At 37.8% G+C, this 15810-nt stretch overlaps 1 protein-coding gene across 2 annotated transcripts in view; it reads right to left on the minus strand.

The window, feature by feature from the left end:
- The window catches only part of BMP5 (bone morphogenetic protein 5), an 81938-nt gene that overhangs the window by 50398 nt on the left and 15730 nt on the right, over positions 1 to 15810 (minus strand). For both annotated transcript variants that reach the window (XR_003092029.1, XM_006036775.2), the window contains exon 2: positions 3058 to 3250. Coding sequence is in view for 1 of the 2 variants with exons in the window: in XM_006036775.2 (XP_006036837.1) it covers positions 3058 to 3250 (193 nt within the window). In the remaining variant the exon portion in view is untranslated. The remainder of the gene's footprint in view (positions 1 to 3057; positions 3251 to 15810) is intronic.

Genomic DNA, 15810 nt, shown 5'->3' on the forward strand with positions numbered 1-15810 from the left:
AAGATGAGTTAAGATGATGGCTGTCTGCTACCAGACTTTGACTGAGGAGGTATTCCATGGAAATCTGACTTCCAGAACTAGAAACAGCCAATCCACCTCAGGCTAGGAGCACATTGGCAGGAATACATAGGACAGTTTGCATTGCCATTGGTTCTGCTTCACATATTCTTGGATTAAATAGAAACATCAATGTCTATTGCTGCCATTCAGCAAACTCCAAGTGAATTCAATTCACTTATGTTAGTGGCACACAGCCATTGGCAGAATAATATCTGAGACTACAAATAATCATTGCTGAGCAACTAAAATCTAGAATATCTCACTTATGGTCAAAAGGTGTGAGATGTCCCAGAATTTAGGACCCTTTATCAAACATCCCCCCGCCCCCCATCACTTTCCAAGCTGAAATAGAAGTCACTCTGCTGACTCCAGATGATGCAATATCACACAAGAAGACAGGTTTTTGAGGTCGGCAAGGGTCAGTCTGAGGCCCTGTGTGTCAATACCAATGTCTAGCTTCACTCAGAAACTAACTGATCAATGTAGCTACTGGGTATTAAGCAATAAGCAATAAGCAATTGCAATTATCTTTATAACATCTAGTCCCATATGACCAGTACAACCTTTAGATGTTAGAATAATGAATCACTCTAATGAGGTCTACACTCAAAAACAAAGGATATACATTTTTTTGCCAAACACAAATGATAAAAACATTTTGGGCAACTGTTGCTACCTGGACATCCAAAAGCAGGTGAGAGACCAACAAACTGTTCAGGTTTCAAATCTAAGTAATGTACATCAGCCAAGATGAACTTTGGATGTAGTGTGTGAACCTTTCCCCCTGAGCTGACCACCTTGTCCCCCTGAGACATCTGCCTGTACACACTCAATTAAACATTCAAGACTAGCAAGACCATCAGCATCAAGAGTTTGTATGTTCATGAACCTAACATAACTGAAGACTCTGTATGTATAGGGTGCATCTACATGTTGCCCTACAGTGATGTTGTTGTGGTGCCATGCTTTAGTACTTCCTTTTGAGCTAAGGATGTACTAAATGCATGGTGCAGTAACTACCTGTACTGTTCCATGCGCACAACACATGGTTAGTTTTCGCTGCTACTTTGCCATAGCAGCTGGCTAGAACAGGGGTGCATGCCGCTAAAGCAAAGTAGCTGCCAATCACGTGTAGACTCACAAGATCACTACATCACGACATCACTGTAACATGTACGGTGACATAGGGCAACATGTAGACATGCCCAGAAATCAGCATACTATCATACACTGTAGCTATTATGTAGGGGGTATGCTTATTCTCACAGTAGTAGGTTTGGGTACTTGTTAGAAATCCAGATAAATTTCAGAGCACTAGAAGTTTTTCCTCTCTCCAGTGGAGTAATTTGTTAGGAAAAAGTTATTGAAAAAATCCAGAACTTCAGAAGGTAAGAAAATTACCCCTTACCATTACTTTTTCAACAGTCTTTTTGGGTTAGAGACAAAGACCTTATTTCATTGACACCTTGATATATATCTACTTAAAAGATACCCTTCCCTCAGGCTCCCCACCTCTTCACAGCCTCTTTTCAGAGCCTAGTGTTGCAATACTTTTAAATGGTTTTGCAAGTTGGATCCCCATTCATGTAGTATTGCCCTAGAAGGGCTGTTCTGAATTAGGTTGCTTTTAATCTCTTTTGACTCCATGCCACTTGATATAAAATCCCTAAATATTCACTGGACCAGCAGGAGAAAGTACACATATCTTTAAAGCCTAGTGGTTAAGCTTCCCTGTAGGAGAATAAAGATAGAAGAAATCCCATCAAGCAGAGGAGGGATTTGAACCCTGTCTTGCCACATCCTGGATAAATGCTTAACTCCTGTGGTATTTGGTAAAAGGCGGGCACTTTCACCAGATAGTCTCCTCCTTGCTGGGTTGTTTGGGTTTTTTTTTTTGTGGGGGGGGGGGGGGGGGGGGGGGGGGGGGGGGGGGGGGGGGGGGGGGGGGGGGGGGGGGGGGGGGGGGGGGGGGGAGGGGAGGAGCTTGTTTATTTGTTTTGGGTTTTCTGTCAGTCTAACTTAAAATGTAGGTCTTAGTTTACACTATTTTGCTTTTTTATTTTAATGGCCAGAAAGGACATGATTTCTTTGCTTTAATCTTTAATTTGTCCCACACAAAATTGAGGGGGGGGGGGTCTTCTTTTTGGTGGTAAAAAACCCCCAGATCATTAATCTGGCGTTGTTCTTTTTTTTCTTCTTTTTATAATTTTACAGTTTGGTCTCTCAATTGAAAAATCTTTTATTTGCACAGCTTTACTTGGTAGCATCTTGGGTCTGCTGCTGAATCTAATGGGATGCTTTGGATCCTGAGGTCCTTTGAAAACCTGTTTTAGTGGTGTGTATCTTGAAAACTTCTTCCACAGAGCTTTCTGTAAACTTAGAATTTACAAAAATGTTGCCTCATCGACTTGTAATTGCTGTCTTCCCATTCACTTTTAGCTTACGTGCAATATCTTATTATAAAGTGTATACATGACCTAATCTAAGTTAATTATACATATTAGTCCTGGACAGTTAAAAATGAATACAGCTTTTGCTTCTGCAAAAATAAATGAAGTTGAACCATAAAGCGTGTCCTTTTAAATTGCACAGTGACACTTGGCTTGTGGTGTTCCCTATTTCAATGAGGGATATATTTTCTTGGACATTTAAATTGTGCGTGTGCTTCCATCTTTGCTCATCCAGAATAGTTAACTTAATCTAGCTACATGCCTGCACGCAGAAAAAGGGACAGTGGATGGGCAGATTAGATAATCAGATTGGAAAATTTAAGGCTCTGTGACACTGAAATCATTTCATGCCAGGTATTTTTTTTCTAGCCCAGTCTTTGTTATTGTTTTCTAGGAAATAACATCCTGTAAAATTAACTGACAAGAAACAAGATCTTGCAGAAGGTGCATTCCTGAAAGCTGACTGGGTATTATTCCTCCATTTTATAGAGTGCAAACATGAGAAATTATTTGAAATGTAATACACACACACTCACACAAAGAGTACCTGTTTGGGTATTCCTTGATGATCTGATATATGCTAATCTGAATGGTTTCATTCTCAAACCGACTGCTGCTTCGGTCCTTGTAAATCCGGAATTCAGCTACTGTCACTGCTTCTCCGTGTGGGATTTGAGTCAGGTCAAACCGAAATTCTTTGTAATGCCTTCGCTGATGAGAAAAGTCCTTGTCTCTTTCAACTATTAAAAAAATGTAATTACATTAAAGCAATAAAATTATACATTTCCCATGATTAACTGAACATTCGCTATGCTTAGAAATGAAAACCAAACAAACAGGATGATAGAAAACTGTGCAAATAATAAAACCACAAACCCAGACATACTTCCAGTTAAAGGAAACTTCACAAGCCAAGTGTCTTCAGTTCAAAAGGAAAAAACCTCAGTGGTTTTATACAAATTACAGAGGCCAGAGTGGAAAGAACATCAATAAAGCTGAAAGAGGGCATGTTGTGAAGAAATATGGACAAAATGAAAGTTGCAGAAGGATCAGAGACTATACATACAGAAGCAATTATTTGGGAGCCATAGATGAGTTTGGAGTACAATATTGAAGTAATAATCAGGAGAGAGAGTGGACCACTCCTGTCTGAGGCAATAAATTCTGATGTTAAATATGTAACAGTTGTAGTACACTTAAGAAGCAGCTACTGCAATATAAATTAGCACATGCTGTCATCTTACGGTGTAAGTGTCCTCTTGTCAGTGGTCTGAGCAAGAGAACCACCGGTCAGAGCTAAGTGGTTTTGGCACTCACACTGCAAATAAAGCAGTGCTCCTAACAAACAAATTCATACATTCATTCTCTGTCATTTCTCTAGTTATGCCTTGTACTTGCTATACAATTCCAGCAGAGGCTAAATCTAACATGGTAATTAGTTGAGCAGGACAGTAAGGATCTTCCAGAAAAGTAAATCAGGATCAATCATCTGACACTAGCTGAACTTTTTCCCTAGTTTCAGGAATGAAATTTTTTGGCAGACTAAGGGCTAAATCCTATTTTGCTTTACACACCTGAATCACATGTACACAGCCACATAACTATATTTGTGAAGTAGAATTTCCCCATGTGTATGCCTGCTGGAATTAAAATGGAGGAGGAAACAAAGAAGAGGAGTTCTCCAAACTTTTAGCCCAATAGATTAGTTGTTTAAACACTTATCCAGGAGCAGGAGGGCAGGTTCTAGACTCACTTCATCAGAAGAGGCTTGAACTGGTGCCTGACCCACTGAACCTTGCATTTAAAAGTCATTGGACAAAATGTATAAACAGCATTGGGAAAGTTTCTGCCTCATATTGGAGGATCACCTCCCCCTGAAGGCAGCTGCCATGTTACTGAGCCACCTTCTGGCTTATTCTCTCCCTCCTAGCCCCTCTTTTAGCTTACTAGGGTGGTAGTTTCAAATGGAAGCCTGGCAGGAAGACTGGGTAATGCTGAGTCTGGGGTCTGGAGGTTAGAGCATTTCTCTCGGATGCAAAAACACAAATTTCAAACCTCTTGGTGAGCGGGGCCTAGAAGCCACTCCTGGATAATTGCCATAGCTACTAGGCTATTGGGCTAAAAGGTTGAAGGAACTTTCTCCTCTTTGTAATGCTCACTAGTTCTAGTCTTTTACTACTAAAATGATTTGGTTTACTCAGCTTCACGCATGTGATTAAACTGATCCTAATTCACTGCGCAGATGCCCAGTTAAAAGGCAGGACTGTTGTGCATGCATTGGGTGTGTGCTGGCCTGCATGTATAGGGCTGAACTTAAAACTGTGCACCAGTACCAGGAACTGTAGTTTTATGGTTTGAATGTGCCATTTAGTCACCTAAAATAAAATAGGATTTAGCAATAAGGCTAGGAACAGACATTTGTCTCTGAATTAGTTGTGCCTGTGTTAGTTCTGGAACAGAAATATCCTGGGATTGGTGTGCATGCACATCAGCCTTCTAATCAGGATTTAGTGAACAGCTGAATGCACTGCTGCTTTTCTGCCACTGATTCAATTATCCAGTCCTAGGATAACCATTTGGATGCAATTTCAGGTGTCCCAGGATAAACTGTTTGTACTTTTTATCCCATTAACCTTTTTTAGGATTTGTCCTGGGAAAATGGATGTCTGAACAATTGCACTTTATCTTAGGATCAAATGGTTTATCCTAGGATAAACATCTGTAGCTTAAGTGTAAGTATGAAAATATATAAAGAAAAACCTCATTTTCTGGAAAGTAGAGATAATGATTTATGATTAATTTTACTCTAAAAGCTTTTTTCTAATACACACACACACACAAGTGCATGTGTTTGTGTACAGTTCCCATGGGGCATTAGGTGCAGCAGATCCCTGCCACATTCATGTTCTGTACCTGAATGGAATTGAGATGTGCAAAGCCATTTCATCTACCCCACCAAGCAGGCAGCATTTGTTTACTAGTGATGGATGCAGACCCAAATGTTCAGAGCTGGGTCTCAGTTTGGACAAACATATAAATGTCAAGCTCTGTTTAGCCCCACTATGATCTTTCTACCTTCTCCTTTTATTCTATGGATCTAGCTTAGACTCTGGATATAAAAAAGGAAAGTAGGCTAGATGTTTGTGAGTGCATAGTAAGTACATATTAAAAATGTAGGGTTGGAAAACTGCCCCTGCAAAAAAAGCTTTGAACCTCCTTTCAGATTTTAGTTACATCACCTATGGTCACTTCTGATGAAAGTACAGTTAGGGACTAAATAGTCATTCTATCAAAAATGTTAATCAGAAAGACTTTCATTTATATAGAATTGCTTAAAACATGCAAATCTGATGACAAGTTTGGCTTAATCACTGTCCTGTACAAAATATATTATCTGTAAGAGTGTCTTTACTGGAGTGAAGATGAAATTACTTTAGTGACAAAGAATGATACAACTCCACTTTAAGGTTTAGTTTGTTCAAACCCATATTTAGATGTGAACAATTTGTGTTTTTAAAAGCCTAGCAGAGAAAGTCAAGAGAGAAAAAGGCAGAAGTATGAAAACTGGCCACTCATAGCCCAAGATGAATGGGCTGCCACTGAGGAGAAACAGGATGCAGTCTATTTAGTTGCTCCATTGCTAGCTCCTCAACTGCAAGATATATACTGAGAGCAAACCTGTTTCTAAAGAAAAGAACATTTATATCCTTTCTTTACTAAGAACATAGCAAGAACGAAGGCATGCAAATATAAGGAGTTATTGGTGGTTGGTTTGTTTTCTCTATGACTACTTTGTTGTAAGTTTTTAATAACTGAACATTGCTGGAAGACTGTATGGATGCAGATGTGCCAAAGTTTTCATCCATAAAATAATTTAAAAATAAAATTAAATCAGGACCCAGTTCAGTAATTCTGGTTAGTACTTACTCAATCAGGAGCTTTTATTTAAGTACTAATCACTGTCACTATTGTTATTGTATTGGGCTCTAAATGGGGATTTTGGCCTACTTTTGCCTAGTTGCTTGGCAGTATATTCTAATTAATAACATTTTTTTGGATACACATAAGTCTTCTCCATAAGCATTGCAACTTGGACACAAATAACAATGCACTTCATGTTACAGTATTAATTGTATTCTATCATGAGCACACACAGCTGCTGAAAGAGTACTAATAATAATTTGCTGTTTAGTGCAAAAATAATTAAAGCATGGCTCATGGAGATATTACTTATCTAGGTTGCATCTAGTTCCAAAGAAAAGACAGTGTTGCCATATGGAAGGCACACACAGGCTTAGTTCCTATAATGCATCCCCTGAGGACTAATCTTCAGCTAGAACAGAATTTAAAATTAGATAAGTTGCAATCATCAAAGATAAATTCCACAAAATAACAGGGTAGTTAAATAAAGAGCTGGATGAAGAGATCAGCTGAAAATACAATTTCTGGGTGAAATCCCAACCTCACTGAGTTTAGGATTGACTTCATGGGGCCAGCATTCTAACTTGTAAATTCGGTATACCTTCTGAAACTGTGGGTGGAACAGAATAAGATTACTCCAATTAGAATTTGATTAGAACAGCAAGGTCAATGCTGACTATTGCAAAAATGCCTGAAGAGGTCCTTAGTTGTAATAATTAACCAGACTCAGATTTCTAAGTTTCAACTTAAAGCACATCTCCAATATGCATGTTTAATACTGTATCAGGACAATGGTTCAGCAACAGTGCAAAGGAATCTTGAAACATATGACTGCTCTTTTACCATCTGCTCATATTTTGCCACCCATCAATATGACCAAGGAAACACTCAATCTCATAATGTATTCAGAGTACACTTCATTATAAACAAAAACACAGCCAAAAGTAGGTCATCATTTATATATATTTAAAGAAGACTGGTATAAGTTCCCCACTCATGTAAATTTATGAGGCTTGCAAATCAGTGGAACTCTGTTTGTTTGTAACACCAAAGGACTCGATCCCCTGTAAAAAAATCAAACAACCCCCCTTTCTTCCCCTCAACACACACACATACATGGATTATTTAAAAAAGAAAAAGAAAGAAAAAATAATATCCAATTCAATGTAAGTTCTAATAAGGTATAGAACAAGTTTGAGTATGTATAATGTACCAACAGCCATTAATAACTTTGACTTAAAGGGACAATCTACAGCATAATGTGGCATGTTACACACAGTATTTTTTAATTTGATTATTGCAGTTTTTTTAGCAAACTGTTGAACAAAAATAAAGATTTAACAGGTTTATTTTATAAACTCTATTGTAAGGGCCAAGTTCCCAATTTAACATAAAGCTATTACAGCTATGAAACTTGACTAATCAGGTTATTGTCATTTTTAGCTATTGCAAATATCTAAAAGCAAACTTATGACTATTGCAGATCATGTGACTGTAAGATGCCATTTATACTAATCTCACTAAATTTCACCATTTGACTCTGAATTCTTCTCATAAGCACGAAAGTAAACCAGTCAGTTTTAACCACTTCAAGGTGATAGAGGTTACAGTAAACTGATACACTACAAACTACACTTGTTTACATCTTGAATACAATGAAATGATAGTTTATCTATAGTGAATACTTGTGGTTATCTGACAAAAATAGGTCAAAGGTTCCAGGAGTTTTCTTCTGAAATTACTCAGTGGTGCTTCTAATGACTGATAATTAGAAGCAGAGGCTGGAAATATCAAATGTGGTAGGTGACAGATAAGCAACAGATTAATGCAAATACTCTGTTACAGGACACTGAAAGGTCAGAGGCCCCAGGAATTAGCTGTTTGGCTACTGTGAAAAGACAGACATCAAACAGCTATTTACCCCCTTCTTGCTCTTCTCCCCAAAAATTCAAATACTAAGAATCCATTTGTCTTTCCTTTAGTTAAACTTTTAAAATGTAACACCAGATTTAACAAAAAATGGCAACAAACTGAAAGGCATGTAGGTGGCAGATTAATTTGACCTAAGGAGAAAGATAAAACCATTTACTCTAACATATACATATTTTCAATTATATATATCAGGAATTAAGAGCCAGAGCCACATTTAGCAAAACATTAATCATATTCCATATGGCAAATACACATTTATACGTTACCATGTCCTACTTGTATGTTTAAAGCTTTATGTATTCACACAGGCTTACACAGTATGAACAAGGTCAATTTTAAAAGCTAGTATTAGGCCTAATTAAACAAATACATATTTTCTTACTGCACTGCAAAGAACCCTAAAACCCTAAAACTGAAGGACCTGATCCAAAGCTTGTTGAAGTAAATATGTCTTCAGCAACATGTGGGTAAGGAGCACTATCTTCTAAAAGATACAAGCATTTTAGTTAAATGGAATTCTTAGGAAGAACTGTTATGAAATACACTTTAATAATCAAAGTAATTAAGAGCATCTTCTAATAGAAAACATAAATGTATATGTAACAGCTTTTATATTACAAAATTTAATCTGCCTGACAGAATTCTATGGACCACTTTTCCAGACCCTACTCAGAAATAATCACTACTGAAAACAGTGAAAATTTTGAGTTAGCAAAGAGAGTTAAGTGTACAGCAATATTAAATTTTCATTGCAGTGCTTATGGTCCTAGAAGAGCTTTATTGATGTACTGTATATTTGAGTGATTCTGTATTTATTATTACTGAGCTTGTTTTATTTAAAATAATTATGGGTCTCCAGATGTGGTTTTAAAAGAGCAATATAAATAGTGTTTATGTATAATAATCTTTTTATTAAATTACAAAACAGAAAACATGTTGGGTAACATTCTGATGCCAGTTGCATTGATGAAAGTGAGGGGTCATTTCAGAAGAACTGGAGTCAACAAGGTTAATCAGCTACCAGCTCAACTGAATACAATTTGGCAGGTCTGAAATTTAGAATTCTTTCTAAAGGTTGAGAACTGGCTTGACAAAATGTTGTGCTTTTCATGCCAGATTCAGTAAAAGAGAAAGCAACTCAATAATATCTTCATAAGCACTCAGAATTATTGAAGTTTATGACTTAAGGCCCAATCCAAAGTTGAGTGAAGTTAATTAGAAAGCTTTCATTCACTGGATCCATTCTGGATCAAAACCTTGGAGTGATAGGCTATAATTAAGATTTTTTTTTAGAACCCACCTGGGCATAGCATCAATATTGTATTTTGTTCAATTTTTATAAATGTGAGTATATTTTCATTGCTTATGGTTGAGTTTAAATAATCTGTTGCAGTATTCAGTATTTTATAAAATAATAAATGTTAGTGTTCAGGGGTCTAAGTCTAGTCTATAAAATCTTCACTCTATATCTTTAGTTTTATCATTGAAAACTAAAGGGATACCACCAGAAATATCAGCTTTTATGGGTTCACAAAATATAAATTTGAAAACTTCTAGTTATTGGTTACTAGTTTTTATAGTGGTAAGATACCTGTATTCTACTACCCTCAAAATGTCAATGTAATATAACCAACTTTAAGACATGGCAGACACCAATTATGTATAAAGGAGAAAAAGGAAATTGGAGGCAGGAATGAAAGGTAGCAGGGTGTATTGCAAGGGTGCTAACTGTCCTTAAATTTATGACCAATCAGTAAAAAACCTGTTCAGGAAATCTGGAAATAAATTTGAACGGTCTGTAAAAATAAAATTACTAGTCTGCTTTACTAAAGATCCCTCAGAAAAAAACCTGGGTGAGTGCTGAAGGACACGCAGAGCAGAACAATGCCACCTGGTTTCTGGGTGGAAGCACAGCACCCTGCAGGAAGCTTCTAAAGTAGTGTTTCTCAACCCGTAGCTTAATCATCACAGTCCTCTGGCCCATTGTTTTAAAAAACAAAACATTTTTCCAATGGATACGCAGGAAATAAGTTGCGTGGGCGTGGCCCACATAACACATCGAGAGCTGCATGGTTGAGAACCACTGCTCTAACCACCACCACTGCCCCTGCCCCTGCCCCCCCCAACCAGATGCTGCTGCTGCTACTTTCTATCCTGCAATACTTCTGGGTTGCAGGTAGGCTTCTTTGGTGCCTGTGCAGGGACCCCCTTCCGTTTGGTGGGGGGAAGGATAAATGGTGGGCAGCAGGTTATGGAGGTGTTTAGGAGACCCCTGGGCAGCAGTGTGTAAAAACATTGCTTCAGTCAACCAAGTTTGCCACCGAAGAAAATGCTTTTTACTAAATACTTTTTCATGACAACTAAACTTTAAAAAAAACATTTTTACTATGTTTGGTGTTAAACCCCTAAATATGAACCCAACCCTTCTGACTAGGGATTAGCATCAGAGCAGGACCTGGCAGAAGATTTACATTTACATTGTGTAAAACATATATCAGTAAAAATATGTGATAGAAGAAAAGTTTGGGTATTAGTAAAAATTTTCAGATTGTCAATGAAAAATTTTCTTGGATTAGAACCCTGATACGTGATAAAATATGCATTTTCCTCTTTTTTGGAAATATACTTTTTCCTCTTTTAAATATACGTTGAAAAGATGGAGGATTACTTCCTTCATCATTTATCCTGGGATTTGCCTTCTCCAGAGTAGAGAGATATCTTCCACAATACTCCGAAGAGTTCCCAGGTATGTTACAATACCCGTCTTTTACATAAACTCCAACATGCACTACTGTCAGAAAGGCACAGTGGTGTCCTCTATTACCATGGGTAAACTTCTAACATAATCTGTCTGTAATGAGCCAACCTGCAGTATCTTTCATTCTTTTTTATAGTCTAAATTAATTATATTAAATGTATATGTGTGTGTGTGTGTGTGTATATATATATATATATATATATATATATATATGGGAAACTACTAGCCTCATTAGCTAAAAGTTTGATGAAAAAGTTAGCTTATAAACATGTGGTATTCATTCAATTTACATTTCTCTACATCTTCCAAGTTATCTGCACTTGCTCTACAAGTCAAAACAAGCATGAGACTGTGGGTGCTCCAATACTTATTAAATTCTGGCAGGTTTGTAGTTGATATTGTAAGTAGAAAAATGACAACATGCCTTTCCTATACTAGTTAAATCCTTGCCAATAAAATAAGAAGGATAAATAAGAGAGAGAGAGAGAGAGAAAGAGAGAAAAGGATAGGCTATTTCCTGCTATGATATAGTTCTGGAAGTGCAAAGCACTATCAAATGCTAAGTACTGTATTATCATCATCACAAAAAAAGCAAGAAAGAGCCAACAAAGTAGAACAAAAGTTATTTTTTTTCTTCCTTTCTTTATATGTTGAGCCTTATCCTTTGGGGACTTAAGAGGCAACGCTTCAAATGAATCCCATGGCCAAGATCCTGGGATGCACAAAACACAGTACAAAGTAGTTGCAACGGTGCCTCTTAGCTATTTGTTTTAGCCAAATTCAGGACCAATTTGTGCCATTGGTATGCCATTAAATGATCTCATTCAAGAAAGAATCTCATTTAAAAGGTAGCGAATTTTTGTTTGTTTGGGGATGGGCTATGTAAACAACAAATCAGGACCCTTATTTAGTACAGCAGTATGTTATATATCAACAGCCTCATTCATATGGGCATACCTATTAGAGAGGAGGCCAACATTACATTCCTACAAAGGAAACCAAGTCTTTAAAAAGTTAATAGAATATTAGTGTAGCTATAGATCAAAATACAGTAGAGCTCCCACTTCAAGCAGGCAAGTCAAATTTTCTATCTTTATTTCAATCCTTTTAGAAGGTTCATTTCAACTATGCAATGACAAAGGCAGAAAAGAACATATTCTGATTTCCTCAAGAACCACAGCATTAACTTTTTCATGGGTTGTTTTTTTTTTCAATTAAGTTATCTATTTTTCCTGATTGGATTTGAAAAATCTACTACATACCAATGTAGTCCATTTCCCACCTGATATTTAGCTGTTTTTCTTTCACAGAAAATGTTGCAATGATAAAAGAAAGATTACAATTGTAACCAGGTTCTCCCCTAAAAATCAGTTTGTCAAACCAACGCAGCCTTCAGGTTAGTGAACCAGAAGTGTACAAAAACCCTTATGAGAACTCACTGCCTAATAAAACCTTTCAAACTTTCGTTGCCATTCAACATGTCAGATAATATTTCAAAACTAATTATTGGGCCAAGTCTATAGTATATGTAGGAGTAAAAGGACCAAACACATTTTGGTTTCTAATTGTTGAACTTTCATGGACAAATTCTCCCTTGACATACTGCAATCTCATTCAATTTTCATTTTAGGTTCATCTGTGATTCACTAGTAATGAAAACTGCACAAGGAGTAGGCAGACAAGGTTCCTTGGGTGAATCTGATATCTTTTAATAAAAAGATATCAGATTCACCCAAGGAACCTTGTCTGCCTATGTCCTTAGACCAACACAGCTACAACCTACACCCCTGGCACAAGGAGTAAGATGGTAAGGAAATTGGGCGGGGGGGAAGTTGGGGTGAGCTGCAACTGTTTTGGCAATCAAAGAGTTTGCAGTTGAAGCGTAATTTGTGAGAAGGCTGAGGAGCATTTTACCAGAGGCAATGGACCAGAGACTTTAGGCTGCAGCACATCTGTCTTCCCAAACCTTGCTAAGCCCTACTTTTCTACCTAATGGAGACAATTCATAGTTGTTAGGGGCTGGAAGGGACCTTATAGGTGAATGGGTACAGATCAACGGGTCCAGTGCCCCTGCACATGGACAGGAAAAAAGGCTGGGATTACCTTTTGCACATTTTTGACCAACTTCATCTAATGTTTAATTCCATCTTTTAAAAACACCTTTTAAAGCATACCCAAATCTATAGGGGAGGCTGATATTTTAATATTATTGTGTTTTAATGTTATCACACTACCAATCAAAGCCAAAATTATCAATGAGCCACATTTTGGTATGATATAAGACAAGTTTAAAACATGGAAACAATTTCTGATTAGGCAAAACAAGAATCGTTTAACCTTTCAAATAGCTAGGGATGAATAGACAACCACATGTTATAGTTACTAATAACTGTGCTGCATTTAGCTTTAATTTAAAATGCTGTATTTTAACATTGACTAAACATTCAACAAAATCAATCCAGCTGTTACAAGGATGAAAAAACAATCCAAAATATCTAATTTAGAGAACACAGAGAAAAAGGCTTATTATGTCTGAGCATTTCAAAATTACTTCAACACATTATATAATATATATTCCTAGCAAGACATTTTAAATACACTGAAATGCATATACACAAAATACTTTGGACGAAATATGCAGCTAGTGTAAGTCCATGTAGCTCTACTAAGTCAGGAGCAGCAGTGATTTATACACTTTTTGGGTAAGGACACATTTGACAGCCAATTATATGACAACATAGCCACCTAAAAAAACCCCCGTCAGATCTTCAGATCTCAGTCATAGCACTCTAGGTCTGCAACTTATGTAATGATTTAGTTAAATTTATTATTATAAAACTCAAAGGAAATACAGAACTGCAGTTTATTTAAACCCTTAAAGAATCTGTAAACCCATGAATGCATTCAGCTTGATAATAACCTTGCATCATGCATGCTTGTAATAGGAATCAGAGTGGCTGTACTGAGTGCAGAACGTGTTTGAAACATGCTTTCCTCTGCCAAAATCATGAGTTTCTGGGAACAAATAACGCATTTCTTATGCACTCTAATATTCTCTCACATTGAGTGCCTCAGCACAGTATTTTCACTAGATGGTCTACTGTGACACCCAGAACTTTTTCTTGAATGACCCAAGTTAATTTAGAACTCACCCAAATCTATGAATGTTTAATTATATTCCAGTAGGTAGTAGCTTATAATTTTTAAGTTAGAAGAGAAGCACACTGGCTCCTAATACCATCCCCTAAGTCTTGTTCCTCAGAACCAATATGAAGTTTAGGATGTAGCAACAAAGATGTCTTCAAGTACAACTTTTACATTTAGATTGACCTAACCAGGTGAACTAAATTAGACCTGGAACTGGTTAACCAAATCTATCGAAAGCCTGTATGATTCAGAGCTTAGTCCCAGTGCCAGGAAAAGCCAGTTGCTCACTCAAGCCCCAGGGCTGTGCTCTTCCTATCCCCCAACCCTGACCTGGCTATTTCTAGCCCCCTAACCCCTGCACTCCTAGATGGATAACCCCACCTTCCCCACAGATCTGCCAGCCCCCCTTGCTCCTGTCAACCCTCCTAGACCTGCCAAACCCTCCAGCAGACCTGCTAGCCCCACCCCACCTTGCAATCCCGCCTGCCTCTGCCCCTAACCCATTACTTACACCAGGTTCCCTATGCAGTTCCCAGCATTAGCACATGGTTGCACATGCTTTGTAAATGTAAACTGGGTGCAGTGAACAGCTGTACACACCCTTCAAAGCCAATAGACAGCATAACTTTTTGGTGGTATGGATAGTCTGGGACACCAGTTTTTATGCTAGTGGAGATCTCAGCTCAGCCACAGGTAGTATCACAGTGGGTGCCTACCCCTTAGCAACAGGTAGCTTTCTATTGTTGTGGAGACACACACAAAGGAGACCCCAAATAATGTACAAGCAAAATAAAAGGAATGGAAAAAATAGAAATAAGAAATAATATGTTATAGAAATGAAATAGGGAGGAGAGAAGGGAAAGAAAGAAAAGCACAAATGTGAAGGGGAAAAAATGGCCGTGATTGAGATAGGACAGCAGCTGTGGAATAGCACAAAGGTATTCTGTGGTCAGTATGGCACTATGGGACCATATACTTCATGCACCAGAAGTAGTACAGCCAGCTTACTGTGGCACTGAGCTGAGCAGACTACATTAAGCTCTGTTTATAATGGAAACACATCCAAAACCACACTAATCTATGCTACTTTTAGGGAGGCTTTTGTTACAGTCTCCCACAACATTCTGACAGGCAAGCTAAGGAACTATGAGCTGGATGAATGGGCTGTAAGGTGGGTAGAAAACTGGCTGGATAATCAGACTCAGAGTGTTGTAATCAATGGCTTGGTATCAAATGAAGAGCCCCAGGGCTGGTTTTGTTCAATCTCTTCATCAAAGACCTGGAAGATGGCATAGAGTGCACCCTCAGCAAGTTTGCAGATGACATCAAGCTAGGGGGAGTAGTAGATACACTGGAGGGTAGAGTTAGGATTCAGAGTGACCTACAATAATTGGAGGATTGGGCCAAAAGAAATCTCATGAGGTTCAACAAGGACAAGTGCAAAGTCCTGCACTTAGGATTGAACAATCCCATGCACCAGTACAGGCTGGGGGCTGACTGGCTGGGCAGAAGTGTCCCTGGTAGTTACAGTGGACAATAAGC

The sequence above is a fragment of the Alligator sinensis genome, unplaced genomic scaffold (genome assembly GCF_000455745.1).
Source record: "Alligator sinensis unplaced genomic scaffold, ASM45574v1 scaffold1311_1, whole genome shotgun sequence".
NCBI lineage: Eukaryota > Metazoa > Chordata > Crocodylia > Alligatoridae > Alligator > Alligator sinensis.